Source organism: Poromitra crassiceps, assembly GCF_964638095.1.
Source record: "Poromitra crassiceps genome assembly, chromosome: 15".
Taxonomy (NCBI): Eukaryota; Metazoa; Chordata; class Actinopteri; order Beryciformes; family Melamphaidae; genus Poromitra; species Poromitra crassiceps.
The window spans coordinates 39,690,532-39,715,531 of record NC_139634.1 but is presented as its reverse complement, the minus strand read 5'-3'; the positions used below and the strand labels follow the sequence as shown (position 1 = coordinate 39,715,531).

Below are 25,000 nucleotides of genomic sequence, written 5' to 3'. Positions count from 1 at the left end.
ACAAAAGAGGATGTACTTCCTCCGGCAGCTGGAAAAATTCAAAGTGCCAAAGGCAACCAACGCTAGTGCACTTCTACACCTCCATCGTTGAGTCCATCCTCACCTGACCTCCTCCATCACCATGTGGTATGCTGCTGCCACTCTCCAGGATATCTGCAGACGGCAGCGTATCATCTACTGTGCTAAAAAGGTGGTCGGATACAACCTGCCATCCCTTCAGGACCAGGATAAAACATGCTAAAACATCCCACCCTAAAGATGCTGCACAGCACCCTAAAACATAAACAAGACGTCATGTTAGGGATCATGATGATGCTGCAGTAGGCTACTCGCAGATCAAGCTAAAAACGCCACAGACGCCTTTCAGCATTACTCAATGAACCAGTCTGTCTCTCTGGGATCAACAGAGCTGCATATTGAAATACAACTCGACTAATGGATACCCTATATCTTATGTATGCATCTATGTCTGCTTCATCTTCCTCAGGCACCACACATCCATATTTGGCACAGGTACTGGCAGGGGTCCCAAGCAGACGGTGACAGGGCCGGATTTTTTGAATGATTAGTGGCCAAAATGAGTAAATGGGTTCAGCACCACGGAGAGCTCCATTCCATAGCTACTGATAGAGCTCACATGAGCGGGGTTGGAATCAGCCAGGGCAGTGGACTATGAAAGCCCTCTGGGGAGAGAGAGGAGAGGCTGCATGCCAACTCTGTGAGTCAGGCCTGAGTAAAATGGCCAGTGTCCACCCTCTGGGACAATAAGATACTTGACTTGAAAATATGCAAAAGAGAAGTCTGTATGTTCAAGATAATGCTATATTTTTGTAGGCCTAATTACCCCAGAAGATGCATAATTACCCCAGAAGACACTACAATCTATAAGTAAACTTGCACTTTTAAGCCCTTAGCCTCGTTTTAGCCTTGACATTGAGGAAACATGTATATTTCATGTCCTACTTCACTGACATAGTGTAAACCTGGATCTGTGTACACACAGACTGAGTGGTAGGCAGCAGGTTACTATAGTGTAACCCTGGCTCTGTGTCTGTGTACAGACAGACTGAGTGGTCGGCAGCAGGTTACTGTAGTGTAACCCTGGCTCTGTGTCTGTGTACAGACAGACTGAGTGGTAGGCAGCAGGTTACTGTAGTGTAACCCTGGCTCTGTGTACAGACAGACTGAGTGGTAGGCAGCAGGTTACTGTAGTGTAACCCTGGCTCTGTGTACAGACAGACTGAGTGGTAGGCAGCAGGTTACTGTAGTGTAACCCTGGCTCTGTGTACACACAGACTGAGTGGTAGGCAGCAGGTTACTGTAGTGTAACCCTGGCTCTGTGTACACACAGACTGAGTGGTAGGCAGCAGGTTACTGTACTCCTCTCAGGACGTCATGTTTTTCCACGCTGTCATGTGACGGCAGTGTTCTGCTGGCCGCCGTGCGGTCATCAGGTATTGTGAGGCTCGCCGCCGCAAAACGCTCCGTGTAACTCAATCAGCGGGGCCCCGCCACAGCGTTAATTATTCATGAGGTGCCTCCATCTCTTTCTATCTCTCTCTCTCTCTCTCTCTCTCTCTCTCTCTCTCTCCCTCTCTATCTGTCGTTTGTTGTCTCTCTCCCTGGCTTTCTTTCTCCGCCAGTCATTTATGGCTCATTTCCACCACATTTTACTGCCCTGCACAGCTCGTCACCAGTCGGCTCTACTCGTTTCGGCCCGATGGATGTTCTGCTTCGACCGCCGTTCATCTGCCCCCGCCCACCCCCGCCGACAGCTGGTCGTCATAGCGACCGCATATCTGTCCTTCGCTTATAGCCGAAGTAGGCTATAACATAACGTTACAATTAAATCCATCCACAGAACTTTTAAACTGTTTATGAAATACTGGTGCCTCTAAATGACCTACAGTGTACATGGGCGAATGTGACAATCGGCCAGGAGAATGGATATCACTTTGTAGTTAGTCAAACTCACAGGCATGCGCTGCGCTGTGCGCGGACGGGAGAGGCGCAACAGAGTGAAGCCTGTACCCCGCGGCCTCTCACCAGGCAAGACCGCGGCTTCACCAAACACCCGCTGCGGCCTAGCGGAGCGCTGCACAGGAGCTTCCTGAGCAGCAGACTTTTTTCACTCTGAAAACAATTGAAACCACCGCCACGACTTTATTTCACCAGAGGCGAAGGCAGCAACACAAAAGACTGATGGAAATAACATAACAGAAGAGAAGGTAAGCCCACTAAACTGGTATGCAGCGCATTGACAGTCAGTAGATAGAGTAAACACGATTCTGCCTGACCAATCAGTCGTCAACAATGTTTTCACGTCACCGTATGGTACCGGGTTGACAGAATAGAACCCCGACGAGGCAGGTACGAAAAGTAGAACGACTCGACCCCAATACAACCCGGGCTGGGACAGTTTAAACCGGTGGAATGAGACAATTTATCGAGTCGAGCGGAGCGGGATCGCGCTACTACCTGCGGTGGAAATGAGCCATTAGTTTGTGTTATCGAGTCCTAAAGTCGTCATTTTCTGAAAATGAATGGGGGGGAAATCTGTCAATGGCGTTAGATAATTACCTTCCGACCAACAGAGCTGGACAGGAGCTCATGTATGTTATCATGTCTGTTTGTCTGATTAACCTTCCACAGCCACTGGTCAAAAGAGGGCGTGACAATGGGCGTGGCCAATCACAAAAGGCTGCAAATGGATGGACACACTGGAACACTTTGTAGAGGTGTTGGCACTGTACCAAGTGCCCTCTAGTTTCACTGGTTTCCAAGCCAAATCCATTTGTTTCAAGATATTTAGTAGAATCAAAAGTCACTTTCTTGATAGCAGTGCAGTGATCTGCCTTATTCTGATGGGTTTCACCAGACTGACACTCATTTCAGATCTCCTTCCTCACTGCACAATGTTTCTCTTGGTTCAACAGACAGAGTGCTTTCTCACTGGGAACCATTGCTTTTGTTCCGTTCCGTTCTGTGCCCGAGTACGATCGCCCCCCCCGGTGGTCAGCTTTCACATTACGAAGGAAAACTCCGCACATCTCTCTTACGGGGCAGGTGCGTAGGACAAGGATATAATTCACACAAAATAAAGAGAGTCCCGCACACTGTCCAAACTTGCAAAAATATAAATTTAATATTGTAACGTTTCGGTCTCAGACCTTTCTCAAACAATCTCAGTGGTTTGAGAAAGGTCTGAGACCGAAACGTTACAATATTAAATTTATATTTTTGCAAGTTTGGACAGTGTGCGGGACTCTCTTTATTTTGTGCAGCTTTCACATTACAAAATGTATTTCGTGCTTGGGAACGTAACGGAACACTTGCAGAGTACACTTGTGTCATCAACTACGCCTGGAGTGTATCCTCGCCCGTGTGTTGTCTATGTGGTTCGGTACGGTCGGCGTTCACATTCGCAAGTGTTCTGCCCCCGGGCGGGCACGCCAAAGCGTTCCCCACCAGACCACCTTTTCAAGTGGACCCTGTCACAGTATGCTGTTCTGCGCCCGGGCACGGAACGCAACGCTCACACCCATGAAACGAACCGCACACCTGGGGGTCAATTCTGGGACAAGTGTGCTCGGTTCTGCTCCCCGGGTCCCCAGTGAGAGAGCACCCTAAATGACTCATTAAGATTACCGTTTCTTTGTGTGACATGTTTAATTTCCTCAAAAAGGTTTCATTTCCTCAAAAGGTTTCATTTCCTCAAAAGTCCAAACTCTCCCTCTAAACTCTCCAAACTGCTAACTTGCCAGTTTGTAGTGGAGTATGTTGTGTAGTGTGTGTTAAAAAATATAATCTGTATAATCTGTAACATTTCCATCCAAATATAATCTGTACCTCTCCTGCTCCCTCTCTCTCTCTCTCTCTCTCTCTCTCTCTCCCTCTCCCTCTCTCTCTCTCTCTCTCCCTCTCTCTCTCTCTCTCTCTCTCTCTCTCTCTCTCTCTCTCTCTCTCTCTCTCTCTCTCTCTCTCTCTATCTCTCTCTCTCTCTCTCTCTCTCTCTCTCTCTCTACGATATCGAGTTCAAGTAAACAGACAAAGAAAAGAGAAACTCAAACTGCATGAGGAGAAAAGCCGGCCTCCGGCCACACTGTTTGACCCCCTTTAGACCTGGCATTAAAATGTGTTTTGGGTGATTGGATTGTAATCAGATAGTGGTTGACCACATTAACCTGATTACATACACCTGGCCGGTGCATCTCCGCAGTCGGGCAGGACGGTAACGGGCTTCGCTCTATGAATGAACGAGAGGGAGAAACGTGAGTGAGTGTGAAACTCTCCAGCCGGACTCCTGACGCCAGCCCCCGATGAGAGGGATTAACGACGGAGCTGCGGATCATTGTGGAAAAGCAGAGTCTGACTACAGACTCCAACCCAACACAGACTGACTACAGACTCCAACACCCAACACAGACTGACTACAGACTCCAACACCCAACACAGACTGACTACAGACTCCAACCCAACACAGACTGACTACTCCAACACCCAACACAGACTGACTACTCCAACACCCAACACAGACTGACTACAGACTCCAACACCCAACACAGACTGACTACTCCAACACCCAACACAGACTGACTACAGACTCCAACGCAACACAGACTGACTACAGACTCCAACACCCAACACAGACTGACTACTCCAACACCCAACACAGACTGACTACAGACTCCAACCCAACACAGACTGACTACAGACTCCAACACCCAACACAGACTGACTACTCCAACACCCAACACAGACTGACTACAGACTCCAACCCAACACAGACTGACTACAGACTCCAACACCCAACACAGACTGACTACTCCAACACCCAACACAGACTGACTACAGACTCCAACCCAACACAGACTGACTACAGACTCCAACACCCAACACAGACTGACTACTCCAACACCCAACACAGACTGACTACAGACTCCAACACCCAACACAGACTGACTACTCCAACACCCAACACAGACTGACTATAGACCTATCCACCTTATTTTTGAATGCCCCGCTGTAAAATAATTATGGGTGCAATTCTGGATATTTATTCGCGAGATTTTTGCCAAGCTGGACACGCTACGGGGATTTAGGGTCAAAATCGCTAAACCGGAAGTCAAACTGTGGGAGATTGTTGCTCACTTCACGGAGATCTATGGGCTAGGGGTTCGCAACCTTTTTTGGCTCGTGACCCTATTTTGATGGCGCAAAAATCTAGGGACCCACGACATTCAAATTCCGGTACACCATCGATAATGTCATCATCAGTGACATCGTCAGTGATGTCACACAGTATGCATCTTTTTCCCTGCATCCACCGGAGGATTGCACCGGAAGAAGTACCGATATTTCATGTAAGGCATCATGGCATCTAGAAATAAGGTGGATAGACTTCAACCCAACCCAGACTGACTACAGACAGACTCCAACCCAACACAGACTCGTGTGAAAACGCTCTGTGAGGGAAACAGACTGAAGTACAAAGTCACAACAATTATGATTATTTTCAGTCTCTTTCGCTATGAACGGTCCTGGGTGGAAACAGGCAACCGGCAGCTGGAAACAGGGAGGGAGGGTGTCATGGAAGCGCCCACTGTCTCACCAGGAAACTCGCGAATAGGGGGGTGTTTGATTGACAGCTGATCTGTGGGAAGAGTATTGCAGAAACACCACAGTCAGGCTGAAGGATAAAGATGGAGACTGAGTAAAAACAAAGAGGATCTTGAAGATTATAAATATGACGCAGTGCAGCAGCGGTTGAGTCTCTTCACTCTCCTGAAGCTTTCCGTGTCCACGAGGGTCCACTAGGGTCCGCTATAGTGTCCGTATGAGATAATGTGGTCAGAGGGTGTATGTGTAGACTCTGTGCGGACCTAACACCTAGCTCCAATTTTACAACTACGCTAACAAGGGCACCGACTGCGCGTGCACTGGAAAACCAAACTGAAAGCAGAATTTGAAGAGAGGCTGTGCAAAGAGGTCTGTCGCAACCCGCAACTCTACAATTCGTATTTAAAACAATATGAAGATGTATGTGGTGCATTGAAGCTGGCTGAATTGAATTGAGAGAGACTGACAGAGAAAGAGGGGGAGAGAGAGACCGAGAGAGAGAGACAGAGACAGAGAGAGAGAGAGACAGAGAGAGAGAGAGAGAGAGAGAGAGAGAGACAGAGAGAGAGAGAGAGAGAGAGAGAGACAGAGAGAGAGAGAGAGAGAGACAGAGAGAGAGAGACAGAGACAGAGAGAGAGACAGAGAGAGAGAGAGAGAGAGAGACAGAGAGAGAGAGAGAGAGAGAGAGAGACAGAGAGAGAGAGAGAGAGAGAGAGAGAGACAGAGACAGAGAGAGAGAGAGAGAGAGAGAGAGAGAGAGAGAGAGAGAGCAAAGCCATAGTTCAGAATCAGCCGTTTTCAGGAATCGTTCTACTGTTTCCAGCTTTAGTGCCTTGCTCAACGGCACATCAAGGGGAGGAGAGGGGGGAGAGCTTCTCCTCCAGCCTCTCTCTCTCTCTCTCCCTCTCAGGTTATTGAGGAGGAGAGCTGTCAGGGCAGCAGTGCTACTCAGTTTAAATATTTAACATTTCCCCTAAACAGAAATACACTTAAAACTCACATCCATCTGCAGCAGCTGGCAGCAAGCAGCTCAGCAGATTCACACCTAAATCACTTGTTTCAAAGCCAATAACAAAACCGGTTTTGTGACGATGTTCAATTCAAAATCATTCAATTGAATTACTTTCATGCCAAGAAATTACCCCAAACCCTCCCATTGTATTGCTGTCAGTGTGGAAAAGACCCTCTTGCGACGGGATCACATCAGACCAGCCCACGACTGACAGTAAAACCAATGTGGACCAGGGACTGACAGTAAAACCAATGTGGTCTAGGGACTGACAGTAAAACCAATGTGGACCAGGAACTGACAGTAAAGCCAATGTGGACCAGGGACTGACAGTAAAACCAATGTGGTCCAGGGACTGACAGTAAAACCAATGTGGACCAGGGACTGACAGTAAAACCAATGTGGACCAGGGACTGACGGTAAAACCAATGTGGACCAGGGCCGTAAAATGGGGAGGCCAATGTGGGGGAGCGAGACCCCTTGCTGGGATCACGCCCATTTTCAAATCCGGCCTTCATTCTGATGTCAACCTCACACAGACAACAACACCAGGTCAAAACAGCTTCTGTGGCACTTTCAGGCTTCTGTGGTACCTTCTACAATAGGTGTCTCTAGGACCACATTTTGAAACGACACAAAGACTTACAAGGAGAAAACGATACCAGCCAACGATGTCGCGGCTGGTAATGCCAATCACTACAGAGCTAATGACAACAGCACAACACATCTTATCTTATCCATCTCATTTAGTATATTGGCCATTTACCAGCTGGTAGGCTAATGTCGTTTCCCCTATTATAGCAGCTTTTATAGCAGTATTAGGTCAATTTCCATTTTACATTCATTTCATCAATCAAAGTCCTGGTTAAAACCAACAAAACTATGTGTTTGTGTTGCGCTTGTAGGTAGCAGATGCCTCAGATCTGTTGCCAGATTGTTTCCATAGACCTGCATTTGCTTGGGCTGTTTTTGTGTGCATTTGGATCATTTTTGAACTGGAAACCAGTCACTGTATCTGGCAACCTGACCCCTCCAAAGCCTTGCGGTCTTGATAACGTTAGTTCAGGGTTCAATGCAACTAGCTAACGTTTAACTTCCAGAAGCGTTGTTTACATCGTTTTGTGTTGCACTCTGATGTTATTACCAGGATAAGACGAGTAAAGACGAGCAAAACAAACGAATGTTCATGAGACGCGGCTGTTTCGTAGCTAATGCTACATTTAGCAAGCTAACTACATTGTAAAGTCACGTTAAGAGCTAACGTTACAACTAGCCTCGGTGAAGCAGCATGGGTCTCTGACACTCACCAAACTCACTCAGCGTGGATAACTATTAAACACGTGGCGAGCGGAGCTGCAGTCCTCCTGCTCGCCTGCAGGGATTGCTACAGTTTGCTTCTCCCACAAGGTATTTGATCCTGGTATACATAACAGACATACCCTGGTAAACCAGCCCGTCACGTGAACTCACATTTCATTTGGTTCTTCGCAACGGTCTGGCCCCAACTCTTCACCCAGTCCTTAGCAGGGGCGGGAGCATGGGCGGGCGTAGTTGCCTTGACAGACAACTCCTTCAGCCAATCAGCCTTGGATCCAGTCAAACCCAAATCCACTCGGGAGAATGGCAAAAACATGTTTTCCGCCGAGTATCGCCACGGTTGCGGAATTCTCGCCGCGGTTGCGCCGATACTCCTGTACTTGTTTAATTGTTGTTTTTGAGTCTATTTCTGCAATAACTGCACTTTATGGCTGTTTAAACTAGACAAACGCTGACATTACTCCTCGAGACGATCAGGCAAGGAGGCGGCCATTATTGTTTTGTTAGTGCAGTGCTAGTGCCGTTCCTGATTGGCCAACTTGCGCTGTCAATCACAGCGCAGTCGCTGATTGGCTCTGCCGCTTTGCAGCTTCTGCTGAACACCCTCCCAGGCCTTGGGGCCAGACAGTCTCGCAGAACCAAATGAAATGTGAGTTCACGTGACGGGCTGGTTTACCAGGCTGGTTTACCAGGCTGGTTTACCAGGTTAAGCAGACGTGACGGGCTGGTTTACCAGGCTGATTTACCAGGCAGGTTTACCAGGCTATAACAGACACACTTTGTAATGACACCGCTCAGATGTTTCAGCTGTGTTTTGAATGCGACCCTTTTGACCACAACTCCGCTCACGTGTTTTGCGTCATCGATTTTGCAATCGGAATTCTCCGATCTCATATTTTAGGCTGAAAATCCGCCGATTCCGATGGCGTGTCGATCGATCGGAGCATCCCTAAACCGAACTGTGACTTCAAAACCCGAGGTACGTACCGAACCGTGATTTTTGTGTACCGTTTACACCCCCCCTACTATGAACACATTTCCACAGCTAAAATTAGCAAAACTTTTCCTCTTTTCTGTCCATCCCCCTACCCCCCCCCCCCCCCCCCCCCGCCCCCTCGTCTGGATGGGATGTCGTGAGCGCCAGAGGAACCATCACTTATTCATGTGAGAGGAGAAGAAGCGGCTCGCTGCTCCAGAAAGACGTACTCAATTATTAAAAGCAGGTCCTATCATCATCCTCGTCATCGTCAGCAGGTCTCCTTTGTGTGTGTGTGTGTGTGTGTGTGTGTGTGTGTGTGTGTGTGCGTGTCAGGACTCTGACGTATATTTCAAACCTGCCTGGAACAGCTCCCCCCCCCCCCCCCAGCGACGACTCATAAAATATTGAAGCCAATACAAGCTATGACATTATTCACCATGAATGACTCCTGCTTAAAGTGACAAATAGAATCCTGCCTTTTTCTTCTCGGCTTCTCTATCATCTATGATCTCTGTGGTGTCCCCACAATCTATAGAGGCTAAACAGTTTCATCACCAACCTGCTGACAGCCAGCTGAGTCTCCATGATGGAAGAACATGATAGCACTCACAGAGCGTTAGTTTATTGTGTCTCAAGCAGCTCGAAGCAGAGAGCCGCTGAGTCAGCTGGTTGTGGTGTGGCTGCACCAGATCCATTCAGCGATGTTAAAGTGAATGGTCTGGTAAGGTGTGACTGTTTCCAAATGTAGGTTACTGTGACACACTCAACTGTCTTGTCTTTAGCCCAGTGGCTCCTAACCTTGGGGTCGCGATCCCAATTGGGGTCGCCTGGAATTCAAATGGGGTCGCCTGGATTTTGTTTTATATTCTTATCTTTTATTTTTTTTATTTTTTTGCACCACACACAATTTAAAACTACTGAAGAGGATTATGGCCACATGTGAAACATTTATTTGAGTTCTGAGTTTTTAAGTCTGGATTCTGAGAATAAAGTCAGAATTCTGGAAATCAAAAAGAGTCAAAATTCTGAGATTAAAGTCTTCAATTCTCAGATTAAAGTCAGAATTCTGATAATAAAATCAGATTTTAATGTCAGAATTCGGAGGGAAAAAGTCTGAATTTTCAGATTCAAGTCAGAATTCTGAGAGTGAAAAAGGTCAGCATGACGTCACTGATGATATCACCGATATGTACATAAATCTGGGGTCCCTAAATTTTTGGAACATCAAAGTGGGGTCACAAGTCAAAAAGAAAGGTTTGGGAACCCCGGCTTTAGCCCTAGTCTCTACTCCAAAACACTCAGTTTTAGCTTGAGAAGAGTCAGCTCAGTTCACCCAAACAAACTGTTACATGTAGCTAGCAGCTAACTAGCCAGCAAATATGTAACCCGCATTGCGTAGTCCCCCGCAGCTGCAGCCTAATGATGCAGAAACACAGCATCAGTTCAATTCATATTTGTGTTTCCATGCTTCTGTCAGTTGTCTCAGTCCTTTGTCTCACTCTGGTCCGTCCTCAGGTTTCCGTCCATTACGTTTCCTTTCCACTCTTAATGTTTCAGCATGCTGACACGGCGTGGTGGCCGGCTAGCCTTTCCTCTGCAGGAGGCCTTCCTCCCTCCACAGCAGTGGGTCACTGAGCCGCTGTCTCAACAGGCTGAGAGGGAATCTGCCTCACACACACAACGACTGGGCAGGAGCCACTGAGCAAGGCAGTGAAAACATGCTCTATTCCAATGTGCAAGTGGACATTATTTATCAATGTATTATTATCATTAGATTTCTATAATTAGTAATAGTAGTAGTATGTTATTGTAAGTCTTCTGGATTTCCTACCTTGTCATACTGTATCTGTGTGATATTTCTAATGTGTTTTATTCATCCAGGAAAAATAGCCGTTACCATGGTGATGATGACCAGTGGTATCTAAACAAACAATAAACAACAAACAGCAATCAAGTCTAACTCTCCTACCTGTCCATCACAGCATTACCAATGAAACGTGTACCGTGTCTCCTTGTGTGTGTGTGTGCGTGTGTGTGTGTGTGTGTGTGTGTGCGCGTGCGTGTGTGTGTGTGTGTGTGCATGTGTGTGTATGTGCTTGTGTGTTGACATTGAGTCATGTTTGGGCCACTGCCTAACGAGTTGCTGTCCTAATGAGCCAGATCACTTACATAATGACAGAGGGGTGTGTGTGTGTGTGTGTGTGTGTGCGTGCGTGCGTGCGTGCGTGCGTGCGTGCGTGCGTGCGTGCGTGCATGTGTGTGTGTGTGTGTGTGAGAGAGAGAGAGAGTGGGGGGGGGGGGGGGGGCAGCTGGTTGGTTTGGTAACTGGTTAAAGTTGAAAACTATCTCAGTAATCAGTCGTTATAAATAGCTTGTTTTCGACCACGTGATTGGGATGACGTCTGCGTGACGTCTGAGGGGCAGCTCTCTCAGAGCTACTATGGAGGATGGAGAAAAGCGAGTATGCAAGAGGGTTGGATGCCGCTCCACGCTGCAGGTATCGCCAGAGGATTGCAAAACATACAGGATATGAGCTTTATGAAAAGAAGCGATTTTCCCAGCAAATTGTCAGATGTTGCTAATGTTTCTGTATCCTGCTGCTGGTTGTCCCCCAGCATGATCATGTGGTTTGCAAACAAGCCAATGGTCAATGGTCTCAGCCCGGTCTCCATCTTGACGTGACGTCACCTGAAGTGAAAACAACATATTCATAGCTTTCAAGGGGCGTTACGTGCTGCCGGGAACGCCCACCTGGCGGTCAAAAAAAACTTGTTCATTCCGTTGCCTGCGAGTCGACTCACGCTGTTTGTTCAGCCAAAGTGCCGCATAGCCTACCTGTTGTGCTATCGGTTGCACTAAACCGACGAGGAGACACGCCTGGCTTGTGTTTTACAGAATCCCGTCGGAGAAAGAAAGGAGAAGGTTGTGGATTTGTGCGACGTGGTTCAGTCGCTGGGCAGGGGAAAAAAATTGCTTTTTTTTCTACCATCAAAGTACACACGTCTTTGCTCTTTGCGGCCAACATTTCATCAGAGGTAAGCTCAAGTAACGTTACAATAATGATTAATACCCCGTTAACGTTACTTGAGCTTACCTTTGATGAAATGTTGGCCGCAAAGAGCAAAGACGTGGGTAGCTACTTTGATGGTAGAAAAAAAAGCAATTTTTTCCCCCTGCCCAGCGACTGAACCACGTCGCACAAATCCACAACCTTCTCCTTTCTTTCTCCGACGGGATTCTGTAAAACACAAGCCAGGCGTGTCTCCTCTTCGGTTTAGTGCAACCGATAGCACAACAGGTAGGCTATCCGGCACTTTGGCTGAACAAACAGCGTGAGTCGACTCGCAGGCAACGGAATCAACAAGTTTTTTTTTGACCGCCAGGTGGGCGTTCCCGGCAGCACGTAACGCCCCTTGAAAGCTATGAATAGCTGTTTCCTGCTCTGCATTCTTCTACCATACAGTACTTCCTGCTGTATGAGCGCACACTGGGGTTTCCCTCCTCCTGCTGCCTGAACACTGCAGACCGTAACTCACCTAAACACTAAGCACGCTGAAAACACTGGGGTTTCCCTCCTGCTGGCTGAACACTGCAGACCGTAACTCACCTAAACACTGAGCACACTGAAAACACTGGGGTTTCCCTCCTGCTGGCTGAACACTACAGACCGTAACTCACCTAAACACTGAGCATGCTGGGGTTTCCCTCCTCCTGCTGGCTGAACACTGCAGACCGTAACTCACCTAAACACTGAGCACACTGAAAACACTGGGGTTTCCCTCCTGCTGGCTGAACACTGCAGACCGTAACTCACCTAAACACTGAGCATGCTGGGGTTTCCCTCCTCCTGCTGGCTGAACACTGCAGACCGTAACTCACCTAAACACTGAGCACACTGAAAACACTGGGGTTTCCCTCCTGCTGGCTGAACACTGCAGACCATAACTCACCTAAACACTGAGCACACTGAAAACACTGGGGTTTCCCTCCTGCTGGCTGAACACTACAGACCATAACTCACCTAAACACTGAGCACACTGAAAACACTGGGGTTTCCCTCCTCCTGCTGGCTGAACACTACAGACCATAACTCACCTAAACACTGAGCACGCTGAAAACACTGGGGTTTCCCTCCTGCTGGCTGAACACTGCAGACCGTAACTCACCTAAACACTGAGCACACTGAAAACACTGGGGTTTCCCTCCTGCTGGCTGAACACTGCAGACCGTAACTCACCTAAAGACTGAGCACACTGAAAACACTGAGGTTTCCCTCCTGCTGGCTGAACACTGCAGACCATAACTCACCTAAACACTGAGCACGCTGAAAACACTGAGGTTTCCCTCCTGCTGCCTGAACACTGCAGACCATAACTCACCTAAACACTGAGCACACTGAAAACACTGGGGTTTCCCTCCTGCTGGCTGAACACTGCAGACCATAACTCACCTAAACACTGAGCACACTGAAAACACTGAGGTTTCCCTCCTGCTGGCTGAACACTGCAGACCATAACTCACCTAAACACTGAGCACACTGAAAACACTGGGGTTTCCCTCCTGCTGCTGGCTGAACACTGCAGACCATAACTCACCTAAACACTGAGCACACTGAAAACACTGAGGTTTCCCTCCTGCTGGCTGAACACTGCAGACTGTAACTCACCTAAACACTGAGCACACTGAAAACACTGGGGTTTCCCTCCTGCTGGCTGAACACTGCAGACCGTAACTCACCTAAACACTGAGCACGCTGAAAACACTGGGGTTTCCCTCCTGCTGGCTGAACACTACAGACCATAACTCACCTAAACACTGAGCATGCTGGGGTTTCCCTCCTGCTGCTGGCTGAACACTACAGACCATAACTCACCTAAACACTGAGCACTCTGAAAACACTGGGGTTTCCCTCCTGCTGGCTGAACACTGCAGAACTCACCTAAACACTGAGCACGCTGAAAACACTGAGGTTTCCCTCCTGCTGGGTGAACACTGCAGAACTCACCTAAACACTGAGCACGCTGAAAACACTGAGGTTTCCCTCCTGCTGGCTGAACACTGCAGACCGTAACTCACCTAAACACTGAGCACACTGAAAACACTGAGGTTTCCCTCCTGCTGGCTGAACACTACAGACCATAACTCACCTAAACACTGAGCACACTGAAAACACTGGGGTTTCCCTCCTGCTGGCTGAACACTACAGACTGTAACTCACCTAAACACTGAGCACTCTGAAAACACTGAGGTTTCCCTCCTGCTGGCTGAACACTACAGACTGTAACTCACCTAAACACTGAGCACTCTGAAAACACTGAGGTTTCCCTCCTGCTGGCTGAACACTACAGACTGTAACTCACCTAAACACTGAGCACTCTGAAAACACTGAGGTTTCCCTCCTGCTGGCTGAACACTACAGACTGTAACTCACCTAAACACTGAGCACTCTGAAAACACTGAGGTTTCCCTCCTGCTGGCTGAACACTGCAGAACATAACTCACCTAAACACTGAGCACACTGAAAACACTGGGGTTTCCCTCCTGCTGGCTGAACACTACAGACCATAACTCACCTAAACACTGAGCACACTGAAAACACTGGGGTTTCCCTCCTGCTGCTGGCTGAACACTGCAGACCATAACTCACCTAAACACTGAGCACACTGAAAACACTGAGGTTTCCCTCCTGCTGGCTGAACACTACAGACCATAACTCACCTAAACACTGAGCACTCTGAAAACACTGGGGTTTCCCTCCTGCTGGCTGAACACTACAGACCATAACTCACCTAAACACTGAGCACACTGAAAACACTGAGGTTTCCCTCCTGCTGGCTGAACACTGCAGACCGTAACTCACCTAAACACTGAGCACACTGAAAACACTGAGGTTTCCCTCCTGCTGGCTGAACACTGCAGACCATAACTCACCTAAACACTGAGCACACTGAAAACACTGGGGTTTCCCTCCTGCTGGCTGAACACTGCAGAACATAACTCACCTAAACACTGAGCACACTGAAAACACTGGGGTTTCCCTCCTGCTGGCTGAACACTACAGACCATAACTCACCTAAACACTGAGCATGCTGGGGTTTCCCTCCTGCTGCTGGCTGAACACTACAGACCATAACTCACCTAAACACTGAGCACTCTGAAAACACTGAGGCTTCCCTCCTGCTGGCTGAACACTGCAGACCGTAACTCACCTAAACACTGAGCACACTGAAAACACTGGGGTTTCCCTCCTGCTGGCTGAACACTGCAGAACATAACTCACCTAAACACTGAGCACACTGAAAACACTGGGGTTTCCCTCCTCCTGCTGGCTGAACACTGCAGACCATAACTCACCTAAACACTGAGCATGCTGGGGTTTCTCTCCTGCTGCTGGCTGAACACTACAGACCATAACTCACCTAAACACTGAGCACTCTGAAAACACTGAGGTTTCCCTCCTGCTGGCTGAACACTGCAGACCGTAACTCACCTAAACACTGAGCACACTGAAAACACTGGGGTTTCCCTCCTGCTGGCTGAACACTGCAGAACATAACTCACCTAAACACTGAGCACACTGAAAACACTGGGGTTTCCCTCCTGCTGCTGGCTGAACACTACAGACCATAACTCACCTAAACACTGAGCACTCTGAAAACACTGGGGTTTCCCTCCTGCTGGCTGAACACTACAGACCATAACTCACCTAAACACTGAGCACACTGAAAACACTGAGGTTTCCCTCCTGCTGGCTGAACACTGCAGACCGTAACTCACCTAAACACTGAGCACACTGAAAACACTGAGGTTTCCCTCCTGCTGGCTGAACACTGCAGACCATAACTCACCTAAACACTGAGCACACTGAAAACACTGGGGTTTCCCTCCTGCTGGCTGAACACTGCAGACCGTAACTCACCTAAACACTGAGCACACTGAAAACACTGGGGTTTCCCTCCTGCTGCCTGAACACTGCAGACCGTAACGCACCTAAACACTGAGCACGCTGAAAACACTGAGGTTTCCCTCCTGCTGGCTGAACACTGCAGAACATAACTCACCTAAACACTGAGCACACTGAAAACACTGGGGTTTCCCTCCTGCTGGCTGAACACTACAGACCATAACTCACCTAAACACTGAGCATGCTGGGGTTTCCCTCCTGCTGGCTGAACACTACAGACCATAACTCACCTAAACACTGAGCACACTGAAAACACTGAGGTTTCCCTCCTGCTGGCTGAACACTGCAGACCGTAACTCACCTAAACACTGAGCACACTGAAAACACTGAGGTTTCCCTCCTGCTGGCTGAACACTGCAGACCATAACTCACCTAAACACTGAGCACACTGAAAACACTGGGGTTTCCCTCCTGCTGGCTGAACACTGCAGACCGTAACTCACCTAAACACTGAGCACACTGAAAACACTGGGGTTTCCCTCCTGCTGCCTGAACACTGCAGACCGTAACGCACCTAAACACTGAGCACGCTGAAAACACTGAGGTTTCCCTCCTGCTGGCTGAACACTGCAGAACATAACTCACCTAAACACTGAGCACACTGAAAACACTGGGGTTTCCCTCCTGCTGGCTGAACACTACAGACCATAACTCACCTAAACACTGAGCATGCTGGGGTTTCCCTCCTGCTGGCTGAACACTACAGACCATAACTCACCTAAACACTGAGCACACTGAAAACACTGGGGTTTCCCTCCTGCTGGCTGAACACTACAGACCATAACTCACCTAAACACTGAGCATGCTGGGGTTTCCCTCCTGCTGGCTGAACACTACAGACCATAACTCACCTAAACACTGAGCACACTGAAAACACTGGGGTTTCCCTCCTGCTGGCTGAACACTACAGACCATAACTCACCTAAACACTGAGCATGCTGGGGTTTCCCTCCTGCTGGCTGAACACTACAGACCATAACTCACCTAAACACTGAGCACACTGAAAACACTGGGGTTTCCCTCCTGCTGGCTGAACACTACAGACCATAACTCACCTAAACACTGAGCATGCTGGGGTTTCCCTCCTGCTGGCTGAACACTACAGACCATAACTCACCTAAACACTGAGCACACTGAAAACACTGGGGTTTCCCTCCTGCTGGCTGAACACTACAGACCATAACTCACCTAAACACTGAGCACACTGAAAACACTGGGGTTTCCCTCCTGCTGGCTGAACACTACAGACCATAACTCACCTAAACACTGAGCACACTGAAAACACTGGGGTTTCCCTCCTGCTGGCTGAACACTACAGACCATAACTCACCTAAACACTGAGCACACTGAAAACACTGAGGTTTCCCTCCTGCTGGCTGAACACTGCAGACTGTAACTCACCTAAACACTGAGCACACTGAAAACACTGGGGTTTCCCTCCTGCTGGCTGAACACTACAGACCATAACTCACCTAAACACTGAGCACACTGAAAACACTGGGGTTTCCCTCCTGCTGGCTGAACACTACAGACCATAACTCACCTAAACACTGAGCACAGTGAAAAGAGTTCAACACAAAATAATCTCAACCCAGCTAAAGAAAAGGCCCCTTTTGAACTGTCATCATCATCAGCCACTGAGGTGTCACTATGGGACTCAAACAAACAGTGTTGTGTTGTGTTGTGTTGTGTTGTGTTGTGTTGTGTTGTGTTGTGTTGTGTTGTATTGTGTTGTGTTGGGTTGTGTTGTGTTGTGTTGTGTTGTGTTGTGTTGTGTTGTGTTGTGTTGTATTGTGTTGGGCTGTGTTGTGTTGTGTTGTGTTGTGTTGTATTGTGTTGTGTTGTGTTGTGTTGTGTTGTGTTGTGTTGGGCTGTGTTGTGTTGTGTTGTGTTGTGTTGTGTTGGGCTGTGTTGTGTTGGGCTGTGTTGTGTTGTGTTGTGTTGTGTTGTGTTGTATTGTGTTGTATTGTGTTGTGTTGTGTTGTGTTGTGTTGTGTTGTGTTGTGATGTGTTGTGTTGTGTTGTGTTGTGTTGTGTTGTGTTGTGTTGTGTTGTGATGTGATGTGTTGTGTTGTGTTGTGATGTGATGTGTTGTGATGTGTTGTGTTGTGTTGTGTTGTGATGTGTTGTGTTGTGTTGTGTTGTGTTGTGTTGTGTTGTGATGTGATGTGTTGTGATGTGTTGTGTTGTGTTGTGTTGTGATGTGATGTGTTGTGATGTGTTGTGTTGTGATGTGATGTGTTGTGATGTGTTGTGTTGTGTTGTGTTGTGTTGTGATGTGATGTGTTGTGTTGTGTTGTGTTGTGTTGTGTTGTGATGTGATGTGTTGTGATGTGTTGGGCTGTGTTGTGTTGTGTTGTGTTGTGTTGTGTTGTGATGTGATGTGTTGTGTTGTGTTGTGTTGTGTTGTATTGTGTTGTATTGTGTTGTGTTGTGTTGTGTTGTGTTGTGTTGTGTTGGGCTGTGTTGTGTTGGGCTGTGTTGTGTTGTGTTGTGTTGTGTTGTGTTGTGTTGGGCTGTGTTGTGTTGGGCTGTGTTGTGTTGTGTTGTGTTGTGTTGTGTTGTGTTGTGTTGTGTTGTGTTGGGCTGTGTTGTGTTGGGCTGTGTTGTGTTGTGTTGTGTTGTGATGTGTTGTGTTGTGTTGTGTTGTGATGTGTTGTGTTGTGTTGTGTTGTGTTGTGTTGTGTTGGGCTGTGTTGTGTTGGGCTGTGTTGTGTTGTGTTGTGTTGTGTTGTGTTGTGTTGTGTTGTGTTGTGTTGTGTTGGGCTGTGTTGTGTTGTGTTGTGTTGTGTTGTGTTGTGTTGTGTTGTGTTGTGTTGTGTTGTGTTGGGCTGTGTTGTGTTGTGTTGTGTTGTGTTGTGTTGTGTTGTGTTGTGTTGGGCTGTGTTGTGTTGTGTTGTGTTGTGTTGTGTTGTGTTGTGTTGTGTTGGGCTGTGTTGTGTTGTGTTGTGTTGTGTTGTGTTGTGTTGTGTTGTGTTGTGTTGGGCTGTGTTGTGTTGTGTTGTGTTGTGTTGTGTTGTGTTGTGTTGTGTTGTGTTGGGCTGTGTTGTGTTGTGTTGTGTTGTGTTGTGTTGTGTTGTGTTGGGCTGTGTTGTGTTGTGTTGTGTTGTGTTGTGTTGTGTTGTGATGTGTTGTGTTGTGTTGTGTTGTGTTGTGTTGTGTTGTGATGTGTTGTGTTGTGTTGTGTTGTGTTGTGTTGTGATGTGTTGTGTTGTGTTGTGTTGTGTTGTGTTGTGTTGTGTTGTGTTGTGTTGTGTTGTGATGTGTTGTGTTGTGTTGTGTTGTATTGTGTTGTGTTGTGTTGTGTTGTGTTGTGATGTGTTGTGTTGTGTTGTGTTGTGTTGTGTTGTGTTGTGTTGTGATGTGTTGTGTTGTGTTGTGATGTGATGTGTTGTGTTGTGTTGTATTGTGTTGTGTTGTGATGTGTTGTGTTGTGTTGTGTTGTGTTGTGTTGTGTTGTATTGTGTTGTGATGTGTTGTGTTGTGTTGTGTTGTATTGTGTTGTATTGTGTTGTGTTGTGATGTGTTGTGTTGTGTTGTGATGTGATGTGTTGTGTTGTGTTGTGTTGTGTTGTGTTGTGTTGTGTTGTGTTGTGTTGTGTTGGGCTGTGTTGTGTTGGGCTGTGTTGTGTTGTGTTGTGTTGTGTTGTGTTGTGTTGTATTGTATTGTGTTGTGATGTGTTGTGTTGTGTTGTGTTGTATTGTGTTGTGTTGTGTTGTATTGTGTTGTGATGTGTTGTGTTGTGTTGTGTTGTATTGTGTTGTGTTGTGTTGTGTTGTGTTGTGTTGTGTTGTGTTGTGTTGGGCTGTGTTGTGTTGTGTTGTGTTGTATTGTATTGTGTTGTGATGTGTTGTGTTGTGTTGTGTTGTATTGTGTTGTGTTGTGTTGTGATGTGTTGTGTTGTGTTGTGTTCTGTTGTGTTGTGTTGTGTTGTGTTGTGTTGTGTTGTGTTGTGTTGTGTTGTGTTGCACGGGCTGAGGTGGTGACAGAGCTTGCCGGAGTGTGCACCACTGCTACGTCCTGCAAAGCCACACCCATCCGAGTGAAATACAGTGTTTTTAGGGAGTCCCGTCACTAGCAGAGCTGTGGGCACAACAATTAGGTTGCTACACTTAGCTAGCTAGCGAGGCGGAGGGGGGAATTCATAGTGTAACCGAAGTGAATCAGCGCCTATTCCTCGTGAGTCCAGAGTGGTAGCGAGTGGGTTGGTTAAACTCACTCCCCCAGTATAATCAGTATAATCAGCTCCGCCAACGGAGCTAGCTCTCTTGGTGCAGTGGTTAGCGTGTCCGTCCGGTCCAGCAAGCCAAAGGTCGGCAGTTCGAATCCACCCCTGAGCATGGGTTGCTGCAAGTACCACCAACACAACACCGTTACAATGGCATCATTAAAAGCTTCAACAGTGACATAATCACCTCTTCTTCTTCTAATGGCTTTCTGGCAGACTGGACGCCTTGCGGCACATTGCTGACTCTTACAGAATATTACACAAATTCCAGACTCGGGGGTCCGCCCCCTCCTCAATGTTCCTCCCACCGGCCGCCTCGCTCTCCTATTCGACCTCCGGTGACATCATCACTGTGGCATCATAACCTTCAACAGTGACATCATATGTCAAGAATGACATCATCATTATCATCAATTATGCAATTTAGATGAGAAACTGGGCCACTGGAACAGAACACGGCATGTTTTTCACCCTAACCCTTCAGTTCAGCTCAGCAGGTCAGTCCGCTCAAGACGCTGTCAGGTAAACTCTGACACAGCAGCTTTCTTTACAGAGAACCAAACCTTTCTTAATATCAGTATAGAAACCAGCCTGTTACACTGGACTGCAGTACTGCAGCTGGAAGAAGCTAAAGCTATATGCTACAGGGCCTGCAGAAATCAATATTATTATACAATCAATAAGTATATAAAAATCTAAAAGATGTCTCACTGTCTGAGAGGCTTCATCAGTTCTATTGGGTGCTGGGGGATTCAGAAAGGAATCTACACAGACATATAGGCCTACATAAAGGAGGAACATTGTTATTGGGATATAGGGCATTGAGATAATTTTGGCCAAGATAATCATACTATGACATTTTCATAGTATAGGATAGAAACCAAACACCTACATTTTATCTCGCAAATGCCCTTAATTGTTCATTACAGTGTGTAAACATTAATTCATAAGTCATAGCTGATAATCAGACTGAATTGTCAACTTGTAGCTACACTCATTTCCATCTTCTAGTCCGAGATTGCACTCTGTTTTATGTTAGTTCTATGACAGGATCCCCCCAGGGGAATTCCAATCAATCACTAGAGACAAAGTCCAACGTATATTGGCCTGAATCTTACGTTGGTTCCTCCAGTCGGGCGAACGTAAAAAAAACAATCAAAAATCTCAGCTTGAATAAATGATCTCCAAGCCATTTGCCATTTAGACTTCAAACATCGCGGATGCGCTACTGGGGGGAACCAAGAAAGTGCAGTGTCAAATTTTGTGCAATTCAACCAATCAGAACATGGCATTCACGTATCTGGAAAACCGTTTGTCCGATCGACTTCAAACTTGGGGGATGTGCTGCTGGGGACCCGACAGAGTGCAGTGCAGAATTTCATGCATTTTTCGGACACATGGATAGTTATAGCGCCACCTACTGGCAACACAAGAAATGGTTTGAAATGGTTTGAGGGGTGAAGAGAGTGGGAGAGCATGATGTGTGAATGGGCGAAGGGGAGGGAGGGGAACGGGCACTGCACTAGTATTATTATAATCTAGGGATTCTAGTGTCTCAATCAATCAATATAGCCTGTATTTATCATTCTAATATTCCCATAGGGACTGAAAGTTTTGCTGTCATATCTGTAGCCCTAGAGAGCATCCGTGTTGTTGGCTCACCTTGAGTTTCTGGACAGTCCTGCTCTCCTCCTCTCTCTCTCTGCACCACACCGTCACGGCTCCCTTGCTGTAGCGGCTCACCCATCCCTCAGTGCTCTCACACTGAGACTTAAACGAGCTGAAGTCCGAGTCGTCCGGGATCTGCACCGGCATCTCTCCAACTCCGATATGCAGGAAAAACAACAACCGTATGCTAGAATAGGCAGCCGCAGTTCCTCTTCAATTCCCTCCTCCCTCCTCTCTCTCTCCTTCTGTTCTCCCTCTCCTCAGGAGAGAACGGGACGACTGGTAGTAATGCTGGTGGTTATACGGGCTATAGAGTGGGATGGCCGTACACTTGAATAACAGCCAAAAGTATTAAAAAGGTCCGAGATACAAAAAAATATAAATATTCTCCAACAGAAGAGTTTGTCTGTCTGTCTGTCTGTCTGTCTGTCTGTCTGTCTGTCTGACTGACTGTCTGTCTGTCTGTCTGTCTGTCTGTCTGTCTGTCTGTCTGTCTGTCTGTCTGTCTGTCTGTCACGGATGTATTAAAACTAAGGTCTATCAGCTGCGGCTGTCTGCCTCGCATCTGCTCCTCTCCTCCTGTCAGAGCTGCAGAGAAGGGGAGGGGAGGTCTCTCTGCAGCCACCGAGTCACCACACTCTGCTCTCGCTCTGCAGAAGCATGGTCAAGGGGCAACCTCCGATTCTGAAAAATGGAGCCAACCTGCCAACATTGGGCTGTGAAAAGAGGACGATTTTCTGGGGTGTCGGTGAATGGCTTATCCTCAATGTACCCCCCAACCCCCAAACCCCCCCCCCCCCCCCCCCCCCCCCACCCCGCACCCATACCCTACACCACAAATTAATAGAAATACAAGGATGTAGGCCTACAGTAAATTACTTTTTCAGTGTTAAATTCATAACCCACAGTAAAATAAATAGGCGTAGGCCTAATGATAAAAAAAAAGATACAACATGTAAAAGATGTGATCAAAAGTGAGCATCTAAAATTTACATCACAAAAATGATCAAGTGCAAACATTGAGAGTATCAGTGAATATATGGTAGAAGTTCCCCTCTGTGGTTCCACGGTTTGTTTGTGTTTGTCATGTTTAGCATGTTTGCTAACGTCATTGCTACATAGCTTGCAAAACGACATAGCCTGACAAAGCTTGAAAAAAACGCATAGCTTGCAAAACACATGGTATTTGCTAATGTGGCTAGCGGTTAGAAACGGGAAAGTCTCGCACTGAAATTTGGCAGGCTGCAGCACATCTCTTCTTCTTGGGACGTGTTTGACTGAGGTCCTCCACCGAGAGCTTGAACGAGTGCAGTGACGCAGTTACGCACCGTGCGTCACTCGTCACTGCCTCTGGCTGGATGGGGTTGCCAGCGAGAGCGAAGCCCGTGGGATTCTTTTAAAGTGCCTGCTGCCCTCTGAAACGGTTTCCCGAGTGACTCGTTGACTCCAGATGGTTATGTGAAAACAAGCCATCTATAGCAGCATCAGGTTACATTTTTGTTTCGGGTCTGTACCAAATCGGTTGCTATGTGGATGATGATATTTATTTATTTATTTATTTATTTATTTATTTTTTTATTTATTTATTTATTTATTTATTTATTTATTTATTTATTTTAATTATTGAGTGATTCATCTCGTTTATAAACCATCTTTAGTCTAATAAAGAATATGTGTTGATTGTTGGAAATGTGAGTGTGATTATGTAGTGTGTTTAAAAAAACTGTTCTTTTATGTTTCAGTTATTTGTATACATACTCACATTGTTGTTGTAGTTATGTATTGTTATTTTCACTCTTGGTTTAACTTTTAGTTGTTTTTCTGTTGAATGAATGAACAATTCCAATGTCTGATGCACATCTTCTGCTCTTCATCCACCCAAAAATAGCTTTACTTGAAGCATCCATTTTTGTTATTGTTTCTGACCAAAAGCGCGTGGAGGCAAAACTGTGTCAACCAGTGAAGTGGGAAGTCTGAGCTTTACAATGAGCACCTGAAGGCACCGGGAACTGATACATAGTAGTTTACCTGTGTGTGTGTGTGTGTGTGTGTGTGTGTGTGTGTGTGTGTGTGTGTGTGTGTGTGTGTGTGTGTGTGTGTGTGTGTGTGTGTGTGTGTGTGTGTGTGTGTGTGTGTGTGTGTGTGTGTGTGTGTGTGTGTGTTTAGTCAGGCTGACGGATGGCTCAGTGTCATGAGCAGCGTTTTCTTTTTCCATGTGTATCACTCTGCCTCCAGTTACACAGTTTACACATCCAACTGTTAAATATAGAGCAAGGACACAGGGAAGCACAATATTAGATGTTTTTCCGATATCCGATACGTCGATATTTTCCAACTCTTTTGGTCAATTGCAGATACCGATAGCCTATGTGACAGGGACCGGTGTTTTGGATAACAATGGGCCAAGGTTTTTCAGTTTTTTATAGATTATAAGGGCAGATTGTATAAACTTTCAAATGATGTGATATACATTAAAATCTGAAAATAGAAGATTCAAGATTCAAGATTCAAGATTTTTATTGTCACTCCGTAGTACAAGTATCACATGTGAAATTCTTGTGCTGTAGACTCAGTTACAACATAGTGCAAAAAAAACAAAAACAAAAAAAACAAACAAGAGGCAACAAGCAATAAAGCAGTAGACATGCCACAGACAGTGGCATATTCACTGCACATATGTGCAAATGGCATGAGCATACTTTAAACATAATTAAACATAATAACATTCTGTTAGGTGCAAGTAGCATATACCTAATTAAACATACTATTGAACATTAGTCATACATGATGGTAGCAGCTGCAGTGCGGTACAGTACGGCTACTACACTATTTGTATATGGAGTCTCGTGGCCTGCGAGAAGAAACTGTCCCTCAAGCGATCTGTGCGTGCTCTTGGGACCCTGTATCTCCTTCCTGAGGGTAGCAGGGAGAACAGACTGTTGTGGGGGTGGTTTGTGTCTTTGATGATCTTCAGGGACCTCCTGAGGCACCGCTGGTTGTACAGATCTTGCAGTTCTGGCAGCTCACATCCTGTTACGTGCTGGGCCGCGCGCCTCACCCTTCTTAGCGCCCTGCGGTCCATGGTGGTACAGTTCCCGTACCAGGTGGTGAAGCAGCCAGTCAGCAGGCTTTCAATGGTGCCTCTGTAGAAGTCCCTGAGGATTTTTGGCCTTAGCCCGAATTTCTTCAGGCGCCTGAGTCCGTGTATTCGCTG

The 25,000-nt window shown here is 46.9% G+C and overlaps 1 protein-coding gene across 1 annotated transcript in view; it reads right to left on the bottom strand.

Moving 5' to 3' along the window:
• stard15 (StAR-related lipid transfer (START) domain containing 15) overlaps positions 1–22,324 on the bottom strand; it is a 36,536-nt gene extending 14,212 nt beyond the window's left edge. The window contains exon 1 of the mRNA XM_083652308.1: positions 21,781–22,324. Coding sequence (XP_083508434.1) covers positions 21,781–21,933 — 153 coding nt within the window. The 5' untranslated portion in view covers positions 21,934–22,324. The remainder of the gene's footprint in view (positions 1–21,780) is intronic.
• Positions 22,325–25,000: the final 2,676 nt, after the last annotated feature.